This window comes from Macaca fascicularis, chromosome 2 (genome assembly GCF_037993035.2).
Source record: "Macaca fascicularis isolate 582-1 chromosome 2, T2T-MFA8v1.1".
NCBI lineage: Eukaryota > Metazoa > Chordata > Mammalia > Primates > Cercopithecidae > Macaca > Macaca fascicularis.
The window spans coordinates 80,612,841-80,636,942 of NC_088376.1; the positions used below are offsets into that span (position 1 = coordinate 80,612,841).

The following is a 24,102-nucleotide window of genomic DNA, read 5'->3' on the forward strand; positions in this document are numbered from 1 at the left end:
AAAGCTATTAAAATGCTAGGAAATGTGTTTTGGAAATAGAAAGCAACTTTAATGACACCAGGACATCTTTGAGTTAATTAAGAAACATGAAATTAAAAGAAGTGAATTACTTTTACCATAGTTCACAGTTATGGTCTAAGTTGAGTACTTCCATATCATCCTTATGTTGTTCAGCACTGACAGAGGCTCTACACATTTTAATTAGAACCAAGTCATAATTTACGGTGAGCCCTTGGTTGGAAAAATCTGCAAATGTAAGAGTCACCCATTCTTTCTGAATAGGCATTCAGAAATTTTATGTGACTTCCTCACAAATTGCTATTAAAAGCAATCAGTAACATGAATTGGATAAAATTTTCATTCTCCACAAGGCCATAAAACAACTCCACGCTGGCAAATCAGTAGCGGAACCAGGAATTTACCAAGGATGTCTGACACCTAGTTCTGGAACTCACCATTAAGCCTCACTTCCTCCCTTACAAAAATAAAAGGATACCCACTAAGTGTTTTTATACACTCTACTAATGCCTTTTCGCATACAACACTCAGTGTACTTTTCTCAAGATATTTATAGTTTCCCCTCTGAAGGCTTGTTTTTATATATCGTAGCAAGTGATGGATTAAGAGAGAGCAGGATGACAGAGAGAGGCCAAGTAGCCTACAAATTCACTGTACCTTGGCACAGTTTTCACATTCATAGTGCTTTCCACTGTCATGTGACATCTGGTGGCGAATTAAATTGGACTTCCAGTTAAATGCCTTGGGACACTGATCACACTTGTATTCCCTCTCTTCAGTATGTGACAGCATGTGTTTCTCCAGGCTGTTAAGAGAACAACAGATTTTAAAAGACAAAGGATGCATTCATAAACAGAACATCATTTTATTGCTAATTCAACTGACAATTAAAGAAATAAGAAGGAAAAGGAGTTGAACTGAGAAGGAGGAAAGAGCAGAAACAGGCTTGTGACAGACGAAAGTGCATTTTATGTTTCCTGGACTGTGTCTCCTGGACTGTGTCACCAATATGAAGATGTGCTCTTGTTGTTAGAAAATAAATCTGATACAGCTGGCAGGGATTATCTGCCGATTTAAGAGCATGATAAACAACAAGCTATTTGTCCAGTTTTGGATTCACTACACAATTCTAACAGCAACACGTATTGCTAATACTCACTTAATTGAAACATAAACACTCAAACAGAAAATGCTTAATAATACATAGGCAAGTATTCTGTCTAATGTATATAATCTCTAGTGAACCTAGGATGGACGGATGGATGGATGGATGGATGGATGGATGGATGGATGGATGGATGGATGGATTGATGCATGGATGTGTGTGTGTGTGTGTGTATGTGTATACACACACATATATATCTATGTATACACACATAATATACAAAACCTAAGAACTGGGGGAAAAAAGGTGTGTAATATTTTAAGTGGGTGCAGTATTTAAGCCCCCTAAAAGAAAAACATGATTAGAAGTTTCTCACAAGCATAGTTTCTCTGTTTTAAAGTTTAAAATGTTTTATCTTCTCAAATGTTTGCCTCCATTTTCTAAAATTTGTATATCTCGCTCTGTTCCCCAGGCTGGAGTGCAGTAGCACGATCTCTGCTCACTGCAAGCTCCGCCTCCCGGGATCACGCCATTCTCCTGCCTCAGCCTCCTGAGTAGCTGGGACTACAGGCGCCCGCCACCGCGCCCGGCTAATTTTTTTTTTTTTTTTTTTTTTTTGTATTTTTAGTAGAGACGAGGTTTCACCGTGGTCTCGATCTCCTGACCTTGTGATTCACCCGCCTCGGCCTCCCAAAGTGCTGGGATTACAGGCGTGAGCCACCGCGCCTGGCAAGAAATTATTTTTAATGTGGTATTGAACTTATGTTTTTAAGGAGTCCTTACTTTCTATAGATACATACTAAACTATTTTTGAATAAGACGATACAATGTCCAGGATTTGTTTCAAATAATTTAAAGCAGGTATAGTGACAAGATTGACTTCATGTGATAATTATTAAAGCTTAACATATGGGATTTAAAAAATACTATCCCCTCTCTAGTTTTGTGTATATTTTAAGTGCTCCGCAATAAAAAAGTTATTTAGAAAAGAAAAAGTACCAACCAGGAAAGCATTCTTTTATTTTCTTTTATTTCTTTGTGGGATGAATACTATAACTATCAGTACCAATTAAGACCTTTGCGCACCTAGAATAACTTATCCAGTGGTCATACAGACTGTGTGAGCGGGAGTATATGTAAGAAAATGGTGCCCATTCTCATATCTTGGTAAATTAGAAATGCATTTCCTATACGTTTTCTCTTTCTCAGCTTCCTCCCCACAACTCTATTCATACTGGCACAAGAACTCATTTTTCCTGCCCCGTGAATCAATTGAGTTGGAAATGCTATTCCGAGCACAGGTGGTGGTATCTCTGTGAACAACAGGTACTAGGAGAGTACAGGTATGTGGAGTCATAAGAAAGCCCCTACCTTTATCTACAATATGTAATCCTCTGTTTGTTACAGAGTGGAATGTTAATAAAAGAGTTAAGACAGAGATACCAACAACTGTCGTTAACATTGAAATGAGTCAGGGACATCCTCCAAAATCACTGCACAGATTGCAGTTCTCACTGTCCGTCCCCAGCAACCCATAAAGGCAAGCCATTGTATGATATATATGCCACTACACTATATATCAAATCATAAACCCTGAAATCTAGTGGCAAAAGATTGGCCTATATGTTGAGTTTTATTCCTCCCCCTAATTCCAAGGATATGGCTTAATTTTAAGAGTATATTGTAAGTATATGGCATGTAGGGGTAAAAAGATAACAAAGCAAAAGGAATTTTCCCTTCTTTGCTTCTCCTAATCGAGCAGAAACTCCATGTTGTCCCATAGTATTATTAGCTTCCAGCTAATCAGTAATAAAAAGCACAAAAAAAGCAAGTCACTTTCACAAAAGTAAATGTGCATTCCTTTCATAAACATAGAAGCAATCCAGTCAGTGAGACTTCTCTGCTTTTCATGGAATTTTATCTCAATCTATAGAGCCTTGATGAGCCTTTTGAGTTCTTTTCAGCTCTTTTCATCTTTTGCACATCATCCTTTGTTTCTTTCTTGCTCCTATTTTTTTGTTTGCATTCTTTTCTCAAGATTTTACATACAGGATAGACAGCAGAAGAATAGATCATGACCAGAAAGTAATTTTCATCATTTAAAGTATAAAGTGACAACGCAGCATTCAATAAAGTAAAAAATATTCAGAAAATAAAGGTTCTGAATGTGGCTAGATTATATAATTTATAACCAAAAATACCAGTTGGACGATTAGTATCCAATTGCATAGTGACGTGCTTTATCCATATGGCTGGGCTGCCAAAATATAAATGTTGAGAATTCACGCAATGCCAGATCATTAGATTTCCTTATTGTTTTCTACTAAATGTTTGACTGAATTAACTAAACTAACAGTTGGTTTCAGCATTAGATAGAGTTGACTCAGGCTTAATCTTACAGCAAGGCAGATTAAGAGGCTTTCTCCACCCAAGAAGTATTGCCGTATACTCTTAGTAGGAAGTAAGAAATACATTTTAGTGTTTAGTTTGTCAATTTTTGCTTTATAATGCCATTCATTATTTTTTACAATACAGCTGAAGGAAATCAACTTTATTTCTGACACCAGAGATATTACTTTACAGAATAAATATTTTCCTACTCATTTGTGTTTATCAGCTCCATTTTTTTTTAATTTGGGCACAATTATATTAAGGGGACATGCTTTTTTTTTTATTACAAATCCACACTTTGCTAAACATATATAATTGATTTATTCTCTATGAAGATTTATATGAAGTGGCAGAAGTGAGTTTAAAAGGTTCTGGGAAAGCCCTCTTATTCCATAAAATGTTTACTCTCTAATAACTAAATTAGTCCTAAATTTTCAAAGCTAGATATTTATTCTTTCTATTCAATCTTCTCAACAGAAAGGATTATGCTTAATGCCTTTTAGTCATTTATGCCTTAAAGTGAACAACTACTAGATGAAATCCTTTCCTAAAAGAGGTATAACCAAGAGAAGAGGATGTAGGGCAACACGTGAGGTGAAAATGAGAGGAATAAAAGGATTCAGGAAAGAAGGAAAGGAATCAAAAGGGTAAACTGTCAAAGACAAAGTCTGAGTAATTCCCATTCTTGAGTAAGGCCATTTGATATACTACCATTCCCATTTAAATATAATGTGATGTGCATTTAAAATTCTGATTACAGGTTTCAAGGACAATTTCCAGATTTAAAAGCAAAGTAAATGAATACAATTATTAAAATTATTTGTGGACCAAGGCAAAAATCATTAGGTAGAAACAAACAAAAAGATCCATTAACTGTTCTAAACTGTTCTGATCTTAAAGACCATTCTGTAGTACAATTAGTATATACTTTTCAAAAAGTAGGTTCTAGTGTTGTTATCAGCAATTTTAAAAAGTTATAGAATAAAATTCAAAAGGCTATAACAAGTTAATATGTCACTGAAATATGATTTTCATTGTGTTAAAAATAAGTGTTAAAGAATTACCTCATTTACATAATTGTGTTTCTCTTTTACCTTTTAGGAAATTCAACACTTTGGGAAATCAAACAAGTTTCTCTTATTCTTTTATATATATGCAATTTAGATAAATTGTTGAAATTAAATCTATGAATTACTGCTCTATCGAAAGATCATTTACCTGTCATTAAGTGAATGCCAGATCTAGTCCTTTCAAAAACTGTCTGAATGTTTCTAGGGGCAGCTTTATTGTTTCTTGACATATGATTACTTTAATTTGTTCCAGCACTCTTTATACTTACTCTAAATCGTAATTTACTATAAAGTTAAGCCTTCAGTTTTTAATAACACTATTTAATAATAATATAACATTATTTTTCATGTGACATCAAAATAACTAATTCCGATTTCACTGTAAATATTTGACAGATGAGAATATCCAGGCAAATATGATTTCTGAACATGTCACGAGTGCATTTGTCCAGCTCTTTGGAGTTCCAAATTTTCCATCTGCACAAAGCCTCAAAATTCAGCATAACATTGCAGAATAAATACACAAGTTTTGAGGTACAACATGCCATTTCTAACCTTTGCAAATCAGGAAAAACTTGGTCACATTCCTTACACTCCTGGATCGTGTGTATCTCTTGGAGATCATTCTCACTTTCGAGTTTTTGCTGAAAGTCCTCTTCAACCATTGAAAATGCTGAGTGAGGAGTACTGCACGGAAACTTTTGGTGATCTGCTAGGTCAGCCTTAGATTCAAAGAGCTGGTCACAGTCTTCACAGCGATATTGCCGTTCTTCTGTGAAAACAATTCAGGTGTTACTAGAATTGGGTGGTCAGGAGTTGCCATCACAAACGAGCCAATCTTACCAAATTTTATGAGATGTAAGAGGTATTATTTGATTGTCATTTCTATCATGTCAATTTTAATGTGGATTAGAAATATCATATGTAAAGAACCCAGAAGAGAGACTGGAACAATAACATAAGCAATGGCTGTGACTAGAGTATATCCTCCTGATCAGTAAAACTTTATGACTAAACCTTTTCAGGTTCAGAGAATACTAAAAATAATAAATACGACTTACTGAGCGTCATATATTTTCTCAACCCTGTATGTGGATTACTGACATTCCTTAAAACCTGATAATGAGGAATTATAGGTCAGATTTTTATCCTAGTTTTCAGATGAGGATTTCAGGTTCATAGAAGTTAAATGTAAACAGTCAGGGAGTATAGAGCTATGTGGTTGTGTAAGGTTTTGAAACCATTTCTATTTCATACACTTCTTATTATGCCAGTGCCAGGTTATCTGGAAAGAACATGGGACACAGAGTCTGTATCTGACCCATGCTTAAGCCTGGTTAATGTCAGCAAACTTGGAAATGGTTTAACATTCATCATCACTAAAAATGGGACACAGGATGTTTTTAGTACCCTTCTAGGCTAATTTATGTTACCCCAGGGTCAGTGCAAATTGGCATAGCTTTGTTAAATAGCAAACATATCATTAATTTCCACTTTAAATTAATAAGATAAATAAATGGTAGTAGTGGGGTGTAGAGACAACAAGGTTATAAAATGTCAGGTAGTGATGGTATTGTTTCTATTTTTGTCTTTTGAATAGCTTTCAGCCCACTCATAAAGCCACACTCTGCACAGATCACACAGGTACAATCACAGAAGTCTTGAAAACAGCTCACACTGATAAAAAATACCCACGACAAACAATATGACACATAATCCCTCTTTTATAGACCTATGGCCAAGGAAGATGTTACTTTTCAATTGTTCATTGAACGTTTTTGGGGGAATACTTTAGTCACCTACCAAATGTTAGGCATTTTTCTAGGGAATGAATATATAAGAAATTTAAGGGGATATACATATGAACAAAGAGACTGTGATATATTTTATGGCAGATGAAAGCATAGGGCTTAAAGGAGCCTAGAGAAATAGGACTAATCCATCAAATCTGGGGAAAGGAGGTTCTGAAAAGGTTCTGTAATGAGTAAGAATCAGCCAGGTGAAGTGGAAGGAGGGGGCACATTTCAGGTAATGGGAACAGCATGAACAGACCAGTGATGGAGGCAAAAAAGATGGCACATCCACAGAAAGGTAGGGCTGTAGTGAGGTATGGTAGGTTCACGGAGCACACAAAAGGGAGGAGTGCAAAATGAAGTTGGAGGGGGTGCAGCTCACCAGGGGCTTTGTAAATCTATGCTAAGAAGGAAAACAGCCACTGAAAGTCGGAAAGCAGGGATATATTCAGACTTGGTTTTTAGAAGAATTTTCCCCAGTTGCAGCAAGAGAAGTCAAGCAGAGAGACCAATTGAGACACTGCTGCCGAAATCCACATAAGATGCTGGTTTAGTTTAAACTAAACCAGTAACAGTGGTAACAGAGAGGTAAAGAAATTACCATGTGGATTCAACAGTTTCTCTTTGGATTTAGAGGGTCGAGAGAGAGAGGTGTTTTAAGATTCAACAGTTTGTCTTTGGATTTAGAGGGTCCAGAGAGGGAGGTGTTCTAAAAAAACTCAACTTGGCTCTAAAGACAGGATTCTCAATGACATTAGCTAGTTAATAGAAACATTTCCTAGAGTTTGTAATACTATTCATATGTTTAAGATCTATATTTAGGACCTCAGCCAAGAGTCTGAACACAAACAGAATCTCCAGGCTACATAATGCATGGAAAAAGCCTAGGTATCAGAGACAGCAACGATCTTGGGTTGAATCCTGACTCCACCACTTACTAGCCATGCATTCTTGGACAATTCACTTAGCCTAATTAGCTCAGTTTCCCTATATGTAAAATGGATATAATTTCTTTCCCACAGGTTCTATGCATAAAAGAGTAAATGAGACAATATAGAGAGAATATATAATATCTATCATACAGTAGGTGTGCAATGCATGTGTTTTATTTTCTTTCCTAGGAAGAGTTGAATCCTAGAAGTATAAAATACAAATCATCATTTAAATATTATAAGAAATATATGAAACATATGTAGTGTATGTATGGATATAAACATGATACATTGAAAACAAGAAGCAACTGATGGGTTCAAGAGTGTTGTAAAGGAAAATAATTTATGAATGGCAGCCCTAAAAGAATAGTCGCTTCTATTTAGAACTTTTGGAGTATTAACCTAATCATTAATATTTAAAAAAACAACTGTTTGAAAACCTTTTTTAGGTCTAACATTTACAGATGAAATATTCATTGCACCAGAGAAAGCCCAGATTGCAGTTCTTTATCATCTAAGAACTCCTTGCTGCCAAAAAGCCCTTTCCCATTGGGCCAGCCACCCCCTTCAGGCTCAAACTCTACCAGGCTAATTGGGAACTCTAGGTTTCTAAAGCTATTTGCATGTCAGAGTTGCTAAGAGGAAAATGAGCACCAAAAGCGTGCCCCCCTCCCCCCCGCCCCACTACCCCCGCCAGCCCTCCCCGTCACCCTGCAAATACCACTACTCTTGTATAACCTACAAAGAGGCAGAATGCAGTCCAAAGGAAAAAAATGTTCAAGTAAAGAGAACCCGCCAAGAGTGGCAGCTTCCTGGAGATATAAAAGCAAAAGCTTAGATTTTCCCATCTGGGATGCTAAAGGGATGGAGGGTGGTGATCCCTGATTCTATGGGACCTTCCAACTACAAAATATTCTAAAGATGCCACTAGATTATGTTGAACCAAATCACATTATACTAGGAGACAGAAAGAGGAAGAAGAAAAATATATGTTAAATTTCCATCTCAATGATACAAATCAATATAAGCAAAATTTTATCTTTATCTGACCTAAACATGCATCACTACTGATGATCATTATTTTTTATTATCTTTTTATTTAGAATATGCCTCTGGCAAATAAAAATTCCTCTGCCTCGGTGGCGGGCACCTGTAGTCCCAGCTACTCGGGATGCTGATGCAGGAGAATGGCGTAAACCTGGGAGGAGGAGCTTGCAGTGAGCTGAGATCCGGCCACTGCACTCCAGCCTGGGCAACAGAGCGAGACTCTGTCTCAAAAAAAAAAAAAAAATTCCTCTGCCTCTAAAATTTCTTCATCTGTACATTTTCCCCAAGGCCTCTTCCCTGACACCCCTCCCATATGGTCATATTGGCTAAGATTTTCCTGCAGTAGAAACTTTTCCCAGTAATAGAACATTAGATGACAGAAACATTCCCTTGATTTAGGAAAGCTCAAAATCAAGCCTCTGAAAGGCCCCCTACACAGTGAAAGGATCCTCACCATAGACTAATGCATTGACAAAAGGCATAGCTAGGTGAGGTTCTGCGCAAATACTCAAAATTCCTTTGACCTCCACTTTAAGGAAGACCTCTGCTTACTTCAGCTTCACTGTAATAGTGACCAGATGTCAAACCAAGAAAATAGCTGCTTCAAGAGAAGGAACTTGTTAAAACTGACATTGAAAAGCCAGGGAAAGTAACAAACACCAAGAACAATGGACGCTTTCGATGCTACTTTATAGTTGCAATGATAAGGTGATAAGGAGAGTGGCCTGAGTGGTACCAACCGTGGATATCCGGCGCCATAGTTTCATGGGGATAGTCTTCGCTCTTCATGAACAGCAGAAGCTCCTCTCCCGGCGCAATGTCTGCAACTACTCTGTAGAATATCTTTAAAGAGAAAATAAAGGGGGATGGAATCAGGAAAGAGAGAGATGTATATATATTAACAAAGGTCAAGATATACACTAAGATACCTGTACATTTTGCATCAGCTTAATGAACATCTTTTTCTTTTTATATTTTATCAAAAGAAGTGTGATTTCCTGTTTTATATACTGAAAACGAGCCCTCTGGTGACAAATGGACAGCTGTGACTCTCAAGCCAGTTCACAAATCTTTTCCAAATCCTACTTCACAAATAAAATTTTCTTAATGCAAGGCTAGCTGCGTCACATATATCCTGTGTAATATTTAACGAAGAACTTTCCCTTCTCTGAATCCTCAAAACACCCTAGGAAACCACACATACTCACAGAGTTTAATTCTGCCTGGAATTCTCCAGCAGTAGCCTAGCTTACCTTGCCCCTTCCCCACTTAAGCAAGTTTGCAAAAGTAGCACCTTCTCAACGGTGTGTTTGGAAGGTAATAGTTTGAAAGGGCATGACATAAAGGATCATGACAACAAAGGAGAGTATTTTGTTTTCTCAAAACTTAATCCCCTCTCTCACCAATCAGAAGGGTGCTCCCATACCCAGGTCCTGCCCTCAGGCCCAGCTCCTGATTCTCTCTCTTTGAAAGTAGGCATTACATGTTTTATTGATGCATTTATTGGGGTGGTGGAGGGGTGCTTATTTCCCTTGCTTTCTAGCAAAGTGCTGAGGAGAGGAAGCATTTAATAAATCTGTTAATGACTGATTGAAAAGCAATGGAGCAAGTATGGAAAGAACCCTGACCTGAAATTTCCAAGAGCCACCTGCTTTTCCCCTGGGCAGCTTGGTGACTTAGGCAAGTCATTGTCCAACTTACCTGTCCAGGCACCAGGTTTTTTTTTTTTTTTTCCATTTAAAAAGGCTTTTAAGCATGAAAATCTTTTAGATGTTTATTCATTCTACCAAAAAATGTCATTAGTTTTTCATTTCATTCTAAGGTTATTTATTAAACAATCCCATAATCAGATAGAGGTTTTAGAAGAAAGAATGAAGTTCTACGATTAACTGGTGAAAATGAGACCAATTATATTATACCACAGTATCTTTGCAAAACCCTACAGTACTCTGAGAAGGAAATTATTCCTTTGCCTCATATATTCTTCTCTCTCTTTAACATTGCCAATGAGTCTTTTCTCCAATCTTCCTACTGAGCATGTCCACAAACACAATCAATCTTTTTTTATTTTTTTATTTTTTTTGGAGACAGGGTCTCATTCTGTCGCCCATGCTGGGGTACAGTGGCACAATCACAGCTCATGGCAGCCTCAACCTCCCTGGGCTCTGGTGATCCTACTACCTCAGCCGCCTGAGTAGCTAGGACTACAGTGTGCACCACCACGCCCAGCTAATTTTTGTATTTTTTGGTAGAGATGGGATTTCACCATGTTACTCTGGCTGGTCTTGAACTCCTGGGCTCAAGCAATCTGCCCATCTAGGCCTCCCAAAGTCCTAGGACTACAAGTGAGCCACTGCGCCCAGCTCAGAATCAATCTTATTAAGCCAAAAAAGTCCAGATTCTAAATATCTGAGCAACACACATACACACACACACACACACACACACACACAAAACCAAAACAACATCACAACAACCACCATCATATTCTAATAATATATTCTTAGGAGATAGTACTGTTAACTATGGTTTTTTGCAACATCACTTGATTTTTCAAACTAAGAAGAGCTGCATAAGTTGATGTCTTATAAGATCAGCAGAAATGCTCATACTTTAATTTTATTTATCTGTTTATCTTTTGGAAAGAAGAAGACTTTGTACGTGCCTCTTTATTCCAGTAGGTGGCTCTAAAGTACAATTGTTTATTTTTCTATAACAAGACCAGAGCACAAAATTGTGCTAAATTTGAAAAATAACTTGAGTATTTTCTGCTTAGCTTCTTTCCTGTCAAAATAGAATAATTTTTTTCATTCAATAGTAGTTGAACTACTATAAACCTGAAGCTGGTTTACAGAAAACAATGCTAACATAAAATGTTGCTATAATATGTTATAATATAACCTAAGAATCTTCGTATTTGTCCACAGATAGAATCCAGACTATCTTGGGAAAATTATTCCTTGTTATGGGCTGTTTCTATAAAAAATAGTTTATTTGCAGTTTGTATCCTATTAACCCTAGTCGTTCACATTTTCTTTTCCTTGGAAGTACACTGAGAACAGTTCTTTTTAAAGATTACCAGATTTAAAATAATAATAAAATAATGTGTGACTTTGCTTTTTTCCCCTAAATCTTCCAGTTAAATACTTATAAGTACCCTGTTTCATTCTGGAGTTCTATTTCCCCTTAGAAAACAATGGACTTCTCTCAACAGTTTGAATCACCTCTTTTTTTGGCATCTCTCAAAGGTTTAACTTATTAGCTTCCTTTCCAACAACATGTTGACATTTGAATTGTGACATATTAGAACTTTTCGGTGGCTTCTCGGAAATAGTGAGGTTAAAGAGACAATAACCTGCAAGACAGTAAAACAGTGCAATTGTCTCTATTGGGGAATACTACTTAGATATGCATGTCAGGTCATTTTAAGAGAGTATTACAGTATCGTTATTTCTTTGTAGTCCACTATTAATCATGTCTCTTTTAATTCTATTTTAGATTTACTCAATCCAATGTGAACAGTCTAAGAAACAAAAGAAATTGATGGATACACTGTAACTATATATTATAAAGACAATTCTCTTTGCCAAGACATAGATCACTACTGTAATTTCCCTTTAAGTGTCCAGATTGTCATGTGAAGAATATTGAGTGAATAAAAAATAAAAGACACGGAAGAGTGTTGATGTTGGCTTTATTTACTGGAGGTAAAAGGTGACATTCCAAGCCATGAAAGGCAAAGAAAAGCAGAGTGGATTTTAACTTCAGGGTGTTCTTTTCAATTTTAAGTGAGTTTTTATGGTGCTCATGAAACTGAGGTTTGAAAAGAACTGGCAAGCGCCAGACATAATGAGGGCAGATTCTGGGCATGCTTCCCCATATAGCAATAAGAATGTCCCTCGAAGTTCCATTTGCCACACCCTTACAAATCTAGTCCTTTTCTCAAGGTGTTTCTACCACTTGATCTCCATTACCTCTCATCCTTTAGGGTTTTAGAGACACTTAAGCAATATTGTTTTCCTCTTCTAATTACAATGGCCCAAAAGTATAATTTGAATCCTTGAATCTAGGGATGTCTACATATAAATTTAATTTACTTTCTAATAATATTAATGGTATGCCAGCAGGCATTTGAGAACTGACAGGAGTAATTTAAACCAAAACAAAATGACAATTTGTAGCCCTGAAACAATATAATGGGGAAATGAAGGGATGTCATCTTAGAGGAATCAGGCCTTTCAGAAAATATACTTTTATGTTATAAAATAGATCTTTCAGCAAATAAAAATGCAACAAATAAGTGATTTATATAGATTTTCTCATATATTTGTATATAGTATGACCATGCTTATAAAAATACAGTTATAATATCTTTAAAGTCAGTGTATTCTCAAAAATCTCGACTATATTGTAGTCCAGTGAATTACATGCCATCTGTGTTATGTGCCAGAAGCAGAGACACTGCTAATATGACTCTCTCATTTTTGTGTTGGAGAAAAATGGAAGGGAGTCAATTAGTCTGTTAAGTTCCATAAAAGAGTTAATAATGGGTCTCCTCTCCTATCGGGGTTTTATGTAAAAAGTTCTCTGAATTCAAAATAAAAATATCCTGGATCTGAAATTTTGGAATGAATATACCCCCAATAAATAAAGAGAGGCTCAAAAATCTTCAACACTTAGAAAATTTTGAATTAATACAAAAAGGTTGTTCATGTATTATTTTTGCTCTCTCTCTCTCAGAATGTTCTATGAAAAGGAAAAACTCAATTCTTCCCAATATAAGGTGAAAGATAAAAAGAATGGGGCCTTATAGTTTAAGAAAATAAATTATACAGAAATTCCATTTTTAAAAAAAGTCATAATAAATATTTTAAAACTGTGTTAACTCCTCCAAAACTTTCTACTTGGTAGCTAATACCAAAATCCAGAAGCACAACATGTTATGAACATAACCTAACTCCCATGAACCTGAAACTTTTGCCAGTTGAGATGGTTTTTTCATTTTATCACATAAAAAATTAAATTTTCCCAGTATCTTGCTAGGCTCTTTTTATTTTTCTATAAAGCAATATTTATACCTTTGTAAGTACGAATATTGTATTTGGATCTCTGGATACCTCAATTTATAAGGATAAGTTTTTACAGTAAATGTTTTAGTAACAGATTTCATGTTCTTTTATTTTTAAAATTTGTTCAAATAGCACACTAGTGAAATTTCTAAATGTTTATTTAAAATTCTAAATTATTCAAGAAGTTGAAAAGTAAAACTAGAAATCCAAAATTGTTCAGTTTTACCACTGGTAAAACCCACAGCTGAAGGCATAATTATAATGTTATACATGCATATAGAAATTAAATACCCTAAACAGAATTATTACAATTAATTTATTTTAATCAAACCCTGAAAGTATTTCCAAATGCAAAGAGAGTGTCCATTCAGTTAATACTCACAAGGCTAAGTTAAGTATAAAAGACAGTGGTGATATGAAATTGATTTAGCAAATTTAGACTTCCAAATTGTACATTTTCATGTGGTGTTACTTATAAATACATATCTTATAATTTGACATAAATATGGCAAAGTATATGTTTTGGAGAAATTTTTTAATTTGCATATTAGCAATCTCATATTATATATATAATTATATATAATAAGAACGAATGCTTCATGGCACATGATTATTAGTATATATCATACAAGTTATATGTAATTACATATTATGTTTTATAAAATTTATATTATATATACTTGGAATTAGAATTAATCATATATCATTATTCATTTTATTTGGTTAAGTCCAAGAGGACAGCAGTAAAGCAAGTATAGACACTCATAAGCACTTTGCTAGGAAAGTTAATATGCCATAAAACACTCTCAGTCTAACTCTGTTTTATACTTTGAAGGACTGCGTTCAACCAAATCCTCTATCATTAGTACTTACAAATGGTAATCAGGTGGGTCTTGTTTATTATACCAGAGAACAAAAATCTAGAATCTGTCAGATTCTTTATCTGTGGATTGATTTAAAGTATTATGTTTGTATTGTTGAGACAGAAAAATTCTGCACACAAGGGGAAAAATAAGAAAGAAGGAAAACACATTTACTTTTAAAAAGATGAACAAGGCTTTATTGTTATGAATCCCCGTTTATTTTTCCTGATCAAACACTGGAAGTTTTATTTATGCTTAATAGACTGCATTTGGCATGTCTAAAAATGACAGAAGTGTGAATTATGAATGACCTTCAACCTATGCAGGAAGTTGTAATAATTGAAATAATAGAGAAATGTACTCCCAGCAAAATCTGTACTGAGAGAAAACCTTTTCTGGCTATTGGTGTCTTTTCACTTTGAAGTTAACAGTTGATTTCTTCCTCTTCCAGCTCCCAACATTTGGCCTAAATGCTTTATCTTCTATATCTTCATTCAATTTACTAGTCTGAAGACTAGGAAAAGCTGAATGGAAGTTCAGCAATTGGAGGGTCGGTAGGAGAGGAGGTAGGTAGCAGCAGTTTGCATGTTTGAACAAAGTCAACATTTCATATGGACATATCTGTCAGTATTGGTACTGCAGAGAGGTGGCATCAAGTCTACAGACACAATGTATGCAATAGGAAACATAGTCTGGACTCCTGATCTATCCATAGTCATGTGGGAAACTCCAATTCAGGAGTGATGTAAAGTTTAATAGGAGTCTCTGGAGGAAGGATCCTATTATACATTCTGAGCCTAATTAATAAGAGGTAAAGAGAAGTGTCTTCAGCAGAGATTGATGACCGAACATAAATTTGTCCAACACTATGGAAGCTTTCTCATGGCTAAGCATTGCCAAAGCAAATCACACTTAGTTTCTCCAAAGAAAAAATATCTCATATTTGTCTTCAGGGTCACAGTCTAAAGACAAGAAAATATTAATTGAAAAAGATCAAGTGCTACCTTGCTATATCCCTTCCTAAATGAAAAATATGACTCCACGAGACCAAGATACCTTTGGTGGGGGAATTTTTTCTTCTCCACATCTTTATCTCTTTGTCAGTAACATGAAGAGAAAACCAAGTATAACTTATTGAATGAAACAAAACAGAGAGAGAATTGTTAGTTCTAGTTTGCATAAATAGGGCAATTGATAAAGATACACATTATTATACACGAAGCTTACAGTGTACCCAGCCTGAAAGCTTTGCATGATGTGTCCTTAAATAACCTCTGAGGGTCTCTCTACAGACCCCCCAAAAATATCCATTAGCCACCTGTCTTTAATGTGGTCATTTCATCTGACTGAATAAAAACTGATGATCATTTGGAATGATTTCCAAACCTTTGGGAAGAGTTCCATCATTACATTATAAAGAAGCTAAAAAGATCATCTTTGGTGTTTTACTTGGCTGGAGGCTTCTCTTGTGTCCTTGACCAAAACATTCTCCTCCTTCATGGCTTGTAAAGCATTCTTATGACTTTTTTATGCCATTCCAGAAATAGCTACAGTCTATTGTGGGTGTGATGCTTTGCGATCTTCCTGAGTGAAAGGTGATACATACATGCAAACACTAATTACTTAAAATGTGCACTTAATACTTCAGGTCACCCTCTCTTTCAACTTATGCAGTTTGTGAATCTGAACAAAAATCCTAGTGTTATGTCAGTGCTGTGTCCTAGGCATTGTTACATGAAGGAAACTTCATTAGGGGCAGGGGATGAGGTGATGTTTGTTTTATGATGTAAAAATCAAATGGCAAACTATGTTTGAAAGAGTTTCATCTTCAGGTGAAGGAAGTAACTTATCAGCCAGACAACATCCCCCCAAAGTCAGCTTAGGCACTGTTCACAAAGCCAGTCTCTGGGTATTGCCAGCTGGCATTCATCTTAAAACAGCAGAGCATAACTTTGGTATAAAAGTGGAACTTGACTTAAAAGCAAAGCAAAGAAAATGCCCAAAGCCAATAATAACTTTAACATCAAAAGAAGTCGTACAAAATGTGGACAGATATCCTTGTAAAGGAAGAGCAAATTAACAAATTACCTGACAGTAGACACAAACATTTTTAAAAAGTGTAAAGAGGCTAACAAATTACATTTTTGCAGTATACATAGCTAATCTACCTTGCTGTTTTGCACAAATTGTACTAATTGAATGATGCAGGAAAGTGGATTTTTTTCATAGTAAAATCCAAACAAAATAACAATTGAGCCCATAATAAGCTCACAATAAAATGCTGTTCTAGTGTCACAGCAGTCTGATATAATCATTCACGTGGACCTAAGGAGAGCGAATGCGGGGTGCCACATCAGCTATGATCGTCCTGGAAGCAGTTAAAACTTTATAAGGTAAAGCACAAACGAGAACAATGCCTGTTCCAACTGAAAACACTGCAGAGTCTTGTTGCCGTTCATTAACCACAAGGGAGCTGGCAGAATCCTTAAGTGAATTCTGACTTTGTATTCTCTGAGGGGCACTCATTCTTCTGTATCTCATTTCTTCAAAATATACATCAGGCATTAGATAATCTCTTATCGACACATTTCTTTTTATTCAGAGTGAACAGCAGACTTCTCTTATTCTGCTTACTAAATGCCAGCTGTCAAGGGCCTACTTAAAAATGAAAGGACTTATCACCTTGTGTAAATGACAAGATTAATAATGTCTTGGGTTTCTGAGAACTTTATTCTACTCGTAGACCATGTTAGGGCAGGCCAGGAGTTTGAATAAAATTGTGTTCCTTCTTATGATACAGAATATACACACACTTACATGTACAAAACATTATCCCAAAGTACTCGCCCAGATCAGTCTATCAGTGAAAAGGCAGGTTTCATTTAAGTCAAAAAAGTCAACTTACATAAATTGTATTAATTATAAGTGGAAAGGCAGGTCTCATTTAAGTCTAAAAAGCCAACTTAGGTAAATTGTGTCTTAGTGACTCTCTGATCATTACCAATATGTTTTCACTATGAAGAAGTATTAGAGTAAAGCTGTTGTGTCCAGAGAACTACTCCATAAGTACCCAAACTTTGTGAATCTATTCAAGCATGAGAACTGGCCTTGTTTGAGGTGGATGGGGGTCTATGGGTAGGTAGCCCTGGTTCTGATCCAGGCGAAGGGTATATGTGGGATCCAAAGGAGACTTATCAAAGGATGGAGAGAGAGGTGAGAACAGGGTGAGACCGACCAAATCTAAAGCAATAAGTTACATCCACCAATCAAAATAGTTTGTAAAAGTAAGATAGCTACAAGACTTTAAAGGAAGGAATATCTAAATGACCAGTTTTCTTCTTAAAAAAAAAACAAAAACAAAAACAAAAAAAACAGTAAATCATGTAGATGTTTGGTCTACTTCACATTAAACACATGGGTGCTTCTGTAGTAAATGAAAACTCTGAATAATAAAAAAAGAAATTTTTATGCTTCCTCTGTATATTGGTCCTGTTGAGGACCTAGTCTGGAAAGAGATTTCCTCAACCAACTCTCTGCTTTTGCTCCTACCCTGCTCTGCCTTTCAGGGCCAGTTCTTGCTCCTGAAAGCAACCCAGGATAATTTCAGGTTGTTAGAATGTAAATATTTAAGCATTGTCTGTCTCCGTAAAAATTTCCAGCTAAACACTGTGCCACAGTCTTAGAACTATGTAGCATTGTAGAGAAATTTTAAGGGAAAATAATTAGAATGTCAAGGATAAAGAGACTTGGGTATATTTAATGGATCTACTATTTTATGACTTAAGTGTGACTGTGACTTAATTTACTAATGTCTTTGGTGTAGCTTCTTTCATAGAGATAAATTACTGTAGTTAATACATTTTTTCAGGGGTGAATAAAGATATCAGTCAGAAGCCACAGCTACTTAGAAATTATGGTTCAGCAGTGATGTCAATGTTTTCAGAATGTGTATCTCCAAAAACATCACTGCAATAATTTTGGAAGCATGAAATGAAAGAGACGTCTAAAATCACAAAACTTGAATCTTTCTAGGCAGCACTGACAAGAAAGAAAGCTGCCACAAAGCTCATTCTGTCTGAAAAAAAAAATTCTGAAATGAAATAACTCACATAAATCTGCTGGAAAATTTAAACTCAGGAAAATTTCCTTAAGTAAAATGCTGGTAGAAAGATATGGGGAAGTGGTAATTGGGTGGCTTTCATTTATATTTTTTTCTGATACAAAATAGATTACATCTTTTATCAACTTTACTTCAGAACCAAAACCCATGCTGTTTCTAGAACTTCTTCACCCACAAAGAAATCAAATACAGGTTATCCAGCATACAACGTTTTGCTTGTCCTACTACTATCAAACTGTATTATAATCTTAGCAACACATTTATTTTATTTAATATGGCTCCTCTACATCATTAAAAACTGATCCTAATTGATTAAACTTGATCTTTTAACATTAGAATTTTTAAAAATATGTATCTTTGAACAAGTACAATTTATACACTCTTGTTTTGTCCTGGGTAATCTTTTTCTTTCTTTGTTAGATGACCTAATTATTACCATGACTAACGTGCAATTGAAAGCTTCATCTCAAATTCCTTTTTTTTTTAAGAGTCCAGGATTTATACCTGTCTTGTTCTAAAATTCATTTGATAAACTTTATCTGTATCTAAAAATCAGAGCAAAGAGAAACACTTTTTGTAATTTCTTGTAGAGCATTCCATTTACTTTTGTGTTATACAGGTGAGTTGATGTCATTAATGCTTAATAATTACTCCTATACCAGGGTCCCTCTATATAGCTAAATATTAAATAATACCTCCCACAATGGGAGTGTTCATTATGTGATGAGTTGTGCTTATTCACCATTTGGCAGCTCCTATTCCTCATGGAAAAGAGAGCAAAAAAACAGACCTAGGGAATCTCTTTAGTCAGCTCTTTTATCATGTACCTAGTCCAACAGTCACATTTCAAAGTTGTCTAGAACTGCTAGTTTTAATTGGATTTTAGAATATTCATATATGCTTATAGGTGAATATGCTTATAATATATGCAGACACTATTTGGGTGTCTGTTCCCTTTTGTCTTGTCAATTGGGCTAAGAGTGATTGTAAACATCTACACGTATCATACAAATCTGACTTTTACTTCTGACTTTCCTCCCTTGTTGTTTATGGATGAATTTCCTTGAATTTCACAATTATATTATTTGATATGCATTTCTGTTAGCATCTTAGATTTCTGTCAGCATAATATAGAAGTTAAAAATTACCACTTAGGAAAAATATGTGTCTAATATTGTCCTTATCTGTTTTCCCAAATTAAGTATTTTCTCTGATTCTCTAGTCAAAATAAGTAAACATGCTATTCATGAAGGCATAAAACTGGCATTTAAAAAAAAAAAAACAATGGGATTTTACAATGTATATTTCAAAAGTAACTGTGGTAAAATTATAAATGCCTACTTTAATGAGTAGCCTAATTCATAGTGAGAAACAGGAAAACAGTTTCCCTTTTTTAATGCAATCAAGATTCCCAATAAGAGTACATTTATTATAAAACACTACACACATAAATATTAAATGAAAAAATGGCTGCAAGTAGACTTAGATTGCCTACAAGTCCCATTCTTAAATCATCTCTTCACTGATTCTACAACAGTTTTATCTGTCTAAGGAAATAGCTTCCATTGTCAATAAATATGAATAGCGAACAATTATTATGATATAATTATATTATTTCATCTTAAAGCTATTATTTGAGGTCCTCCAGTTTCTTTTGTAAGGAGTATAACATTAATTCACTCACAATACCTACGTATTTCCCACATCTACAAATAGTAGGTGCTCAAAAAATATTTGTTGTTGATGGCGACAGTAACTCATATGATAGACAGGATATTTTCTGCTCACAATCAATAGCTAATTTAATAATGTTTTCCCTTGTCAATAATTCCTCTTGTTTTCTTATGGCAAGGAGAAAAAACGATTGGTTTATTATTTTTGATATATGTTGAAGATTTTTAAATGATTTCCATTTAAACCTAATTTTACAATTTACTACCTCTTACACAGTTTAGTCAGTAAAAATTATCTGGTAGCTGGTAAGATGCCAAATAATAATCTCACAATAATGAATGAAATAGAGTCTTAGACCAATTGACAGTAGCTTTATTTAAGTTTTCAATTGGAAACATTTAATTTAAACTATTCTTTTTCTTGGAGATGATTTCATAGTAGATTTGCCAAGCAACCACTTCAATATGGTCTTTGAAACATATTTGATTTAGGAAACCATTGGGTTAAAAGAAATAAACGATTATAACATAATTAAATTCTAACCCAACAATGTTTATAAAACAAAAATTAATGGGCTGCATTTCTTGTCATTTCAGGTATTGTCATATTATATTACAAGATTCATACACTAATTTTATTAAGTGTAAAATATGTTTCACGATATTTTCATGATCTTTATTTCACACTTATTGTTATTAAAGTCAACCTCACTTCATGGTCCTCCATAATGTCACAAAGCAATTTCCAGCAGGGTTACTTTTAAACTTTTTAACATATACCAAAAAAAGTATTTTAATTAATCTAAAAGTAAGTGTTCTCATTTATAATTAGGCAAATCAATATAAAATGCATAATTAGATAAGTCCACACTGATACCATGCATATAGATTTCAAATAAAACCTATATAACATTTCAAGTATATCACTTCCAATTTCTGCATAAATTCAGAAGATGTTCTTGATTAGCTCAATACCTTTCATGAACGTACCTACTATGATAGCAAAGAAAAACTGAACAGTACGCAGTAATAATACTCAGTTTTAAAATCATTCAGTCAGACCAAGAAAACTGGTGCATTTATGAAGGATACTAGTACAAAGTGAATAGACTACCCAAAGAATGTAAAGAAGGTAGTACTAAATATGACTTTGTTCAGAATTTTACTTATATTTGTGCATTATCTTTCACAATATCAACAAACAGGCCACAAGGGTCTACTGCAGTTCACTGTTACTTTTATTCTTCAGGCTCCACTGATACTTTAGTGCTCTCAAGGAAAGACAAGAAAATCCTTGCAACATACCTGATCATTTATCTGGCACGCAACGAGGTTGTGCTGATCATAACAGCCAGCAAATCTAATGTACTTGAGCCAGCTTCCTACATCTGGTTGACTGGCATCTATGCAGAACTTCACATTGTAAAACTCATCTAAGATCTGGAGGGAAGAAGATGAGAACAATCAATTGTCATATTGGCCCACTCATTAAAATAATCAGTTGTTTGAAAATATTTCATTGAAATGTATATTCCTTCTTTGGATCCTTAAAAAAAGTCAGATCACAGGCACATTAATAGAGGGGAAATGAGAAGTTACCTTGAAAATGACAGCACACTGCTTTTTTTTTTTTAAAGGAATAAAGCACTTGCAATTTGTTACAAAAACTGATTAATTGGTTTCAAAAATGCTTATTTTCATATGCATAAATTAGTGCTAATTTTATCCAATGTGATTTTTACAAAAAATAATAGTGAACAGCATATATTAACATAATATTTCTAAACATTATAGTCAATATTTCATATTTATATAGTCTCATGTAAGCATATATTTTCACATTTTTGCACTTTAAAAACTTCCATCTAATTTTTTTCATAGTTAGCATTTCATCACTATGAAACAAATCACACTCTTAATTGAAGGAGATAATAAGATTTGTCTTATAGGTGCTTCTGACCAAACTAAAGGAAAACAAGTTAAAATAATCGATTCGGAAACACTCATGCAAAGTATGGCAAACTCAGTTAACACATGTCAATGTATGTTTCAATATTTTGTCTAGTAAGCAAAATAACAAAGCTGGCTCCTTGTGAACAAATATAAAATATATTAAAATACTGTAACGAACTGCCATCATTAGGTATACTTGTACCTTGTTATTTTTCATGAAATTTTACATTTGGCCCATCGCAATGTTAATCATTAGTTAGGACACACTAAACAAAAATTGAAGAGGGAAACTTCAATTTTTAAGGTCTTGTGTACTTAAACCAAGTTATTCTGATTCACTAACAGCAATAATGTCTTAAACATCAATATTAAAAGCTGAGAGTTGTTGACCTGATGGTGAATACTACAAAGCCTGGTAATGTTATGTCAATCAGTTAATACAAACGAGGAAGTTTCCTATCAAAGACTAAGCAATATACCTAGAACAAAAATTATTGAATTAAATAACTCCTACAGATCTCTGCTCTATGCATACCCACATAAAAGTTAAAATTAAACTCTTGAGTACTGAGACCAAAAGCAATTTTGCATAGAATTCAGGCAATCACCCAATTGCAGATTCAAGTCATTAACTCACCATATACTTCAAGAAAAACCCAGTGCTCTGAGCGCTTTAGTCAAGAAGCCCTATGAATAAGCCTTTGGCCATGAGGAAATTGAAGGGCAATAAGTTGTCCCACAATTTTAAAAAGAAAAATTAAACGTAAGATAGGGATATTGCTAAACACACACACACACACACACACACACACACACACACACAAATCAAACTCTTCTTTTTCAAGGACACCTCTTCACACTAACAGAGACAAAAGTGTACACTTAAATATCCTTTCTATTAAGAGGACAAATTCTAAAAATTTGTTATAAATAAAATTACAAACTTCAAGATGTTACTTCAACTCTCAGTGCTGAGTAACTCAAATGGCACTTTGAGATTTCCCCCCATCCCAGATGTTGAGAAGGTACATAAATAACAATAGCAATGCACATTTTTAAATAGTAAAAAGTTGGAGTTTGTTGTTGGGTTTTGTTGGTTTGCTCAGTCTGTTTGGTTTCTGGTTGATCTTTTGTTGTTTGTTTCCTTGACTGGCAAAAAAAAAAAAAAAAAAAAAAGGCAGTTCTCCTGACGCACCAAAGAAATATTTAATAAAGCCAGTGAAATGCAACACTAATTCCATTTCATATTTGCAGAGAGACGTGGAAAACTTGTTAATTTCAAAGTCAAGAAGCATCCATCCCCTTAGCTTTCAAGCATTCCCTTTTACAGGGGCAGGGAGTTAAGTATTACATATACTGCACATAAAAATTGTAGGTGTAATTTTATTCCGTGTTAACATTATTAGCATTGCCACTGTCAACAGCAAAATTAATTTTTTAAAAGGTTCATTTTCAAAGAATGTCTTTTTACATAATCTGTTACATGATTATTCAAAGATTTCACCATCATATTAACATTCTTCCTCTCAATATTATTGCCCCAAGACAAAAGCTTAGCTTTCTCCAGAAACGTTTGCCCCCTGGGTGAATTATTCACTTTTGATTTGCTAGCAGAACTGCATTTGTCTCCCAAATGTCTTAATCGTGTCGGAAATCTCGAATAAAATAAAGTAACGACACATCTTCAGTCATTTCATATAACACACTCCTGTGTTTTTAAAAGCTGTCACGCTCCAAAGATAGCTTTAAAAAAAAAAAGAAAAGAAAAAAAGAGAGAAAAAAAAACCCTTTAGGTAGACTTTAGAGAAAGGCCCTTTCAAAAAACCAACAGCAAAAGGGGGGAAAAAAATCCCCATAATCTAGCCAAAGGGTCCGAATGTGACTTTCTCGCGAAGCAGCACACGATGTTGGACAGCAAAGCTGTTACTTGGCAAGGTGGAACTCGGCCGAGAGCGGCTCCAAAGTCGCGTGGCCAGTGCCAGGAATTCAGATTTTGGCAACCGCACCTTGTGCGTCCCCGAAACCGACGGACAGAGACACACGGAGGGAGGGGAAGGAGGACAAGAGC

The 24,102-nt window shown here is 34.9% G+C and overlaps 1 protein-coding gene across 26 annotated transcripts in view; it reads right to left on the bottom strand.

The window, feature by feature from the left end:
• Positions 1-24,102, bottom strand: part of MECOM (MDS1 and EVI1 complex locus) — a 595,213-nt gene that overhangs the window by 37,949 nt on the left and 533,162 nt on the right. For all 26 annotated transcript variants that reach the window (XM_015445503.4, XM_074033749.1, XM_005546318.5 and 23 more), the window contains 4 exons: positions 21,387-21,521; positions 9,097-9,199; positions 5,140-5,356; positions 676-823 (listed from right to left, as the gene is read on the bottom strand). In XM_015445503.4, the coding sequence (XP_015300989.1) occupies positions 676-823; positions 5,140-5,356; positions 9,097-9,199; positions 21,387-21,521 (603 nt within the window). The remainder of the gene's footprint in view (positions 1-675; positions 824-5,139; positions 5,357-9,096; positions 9,200-21,386; positions 21,522-24,102) is intronic.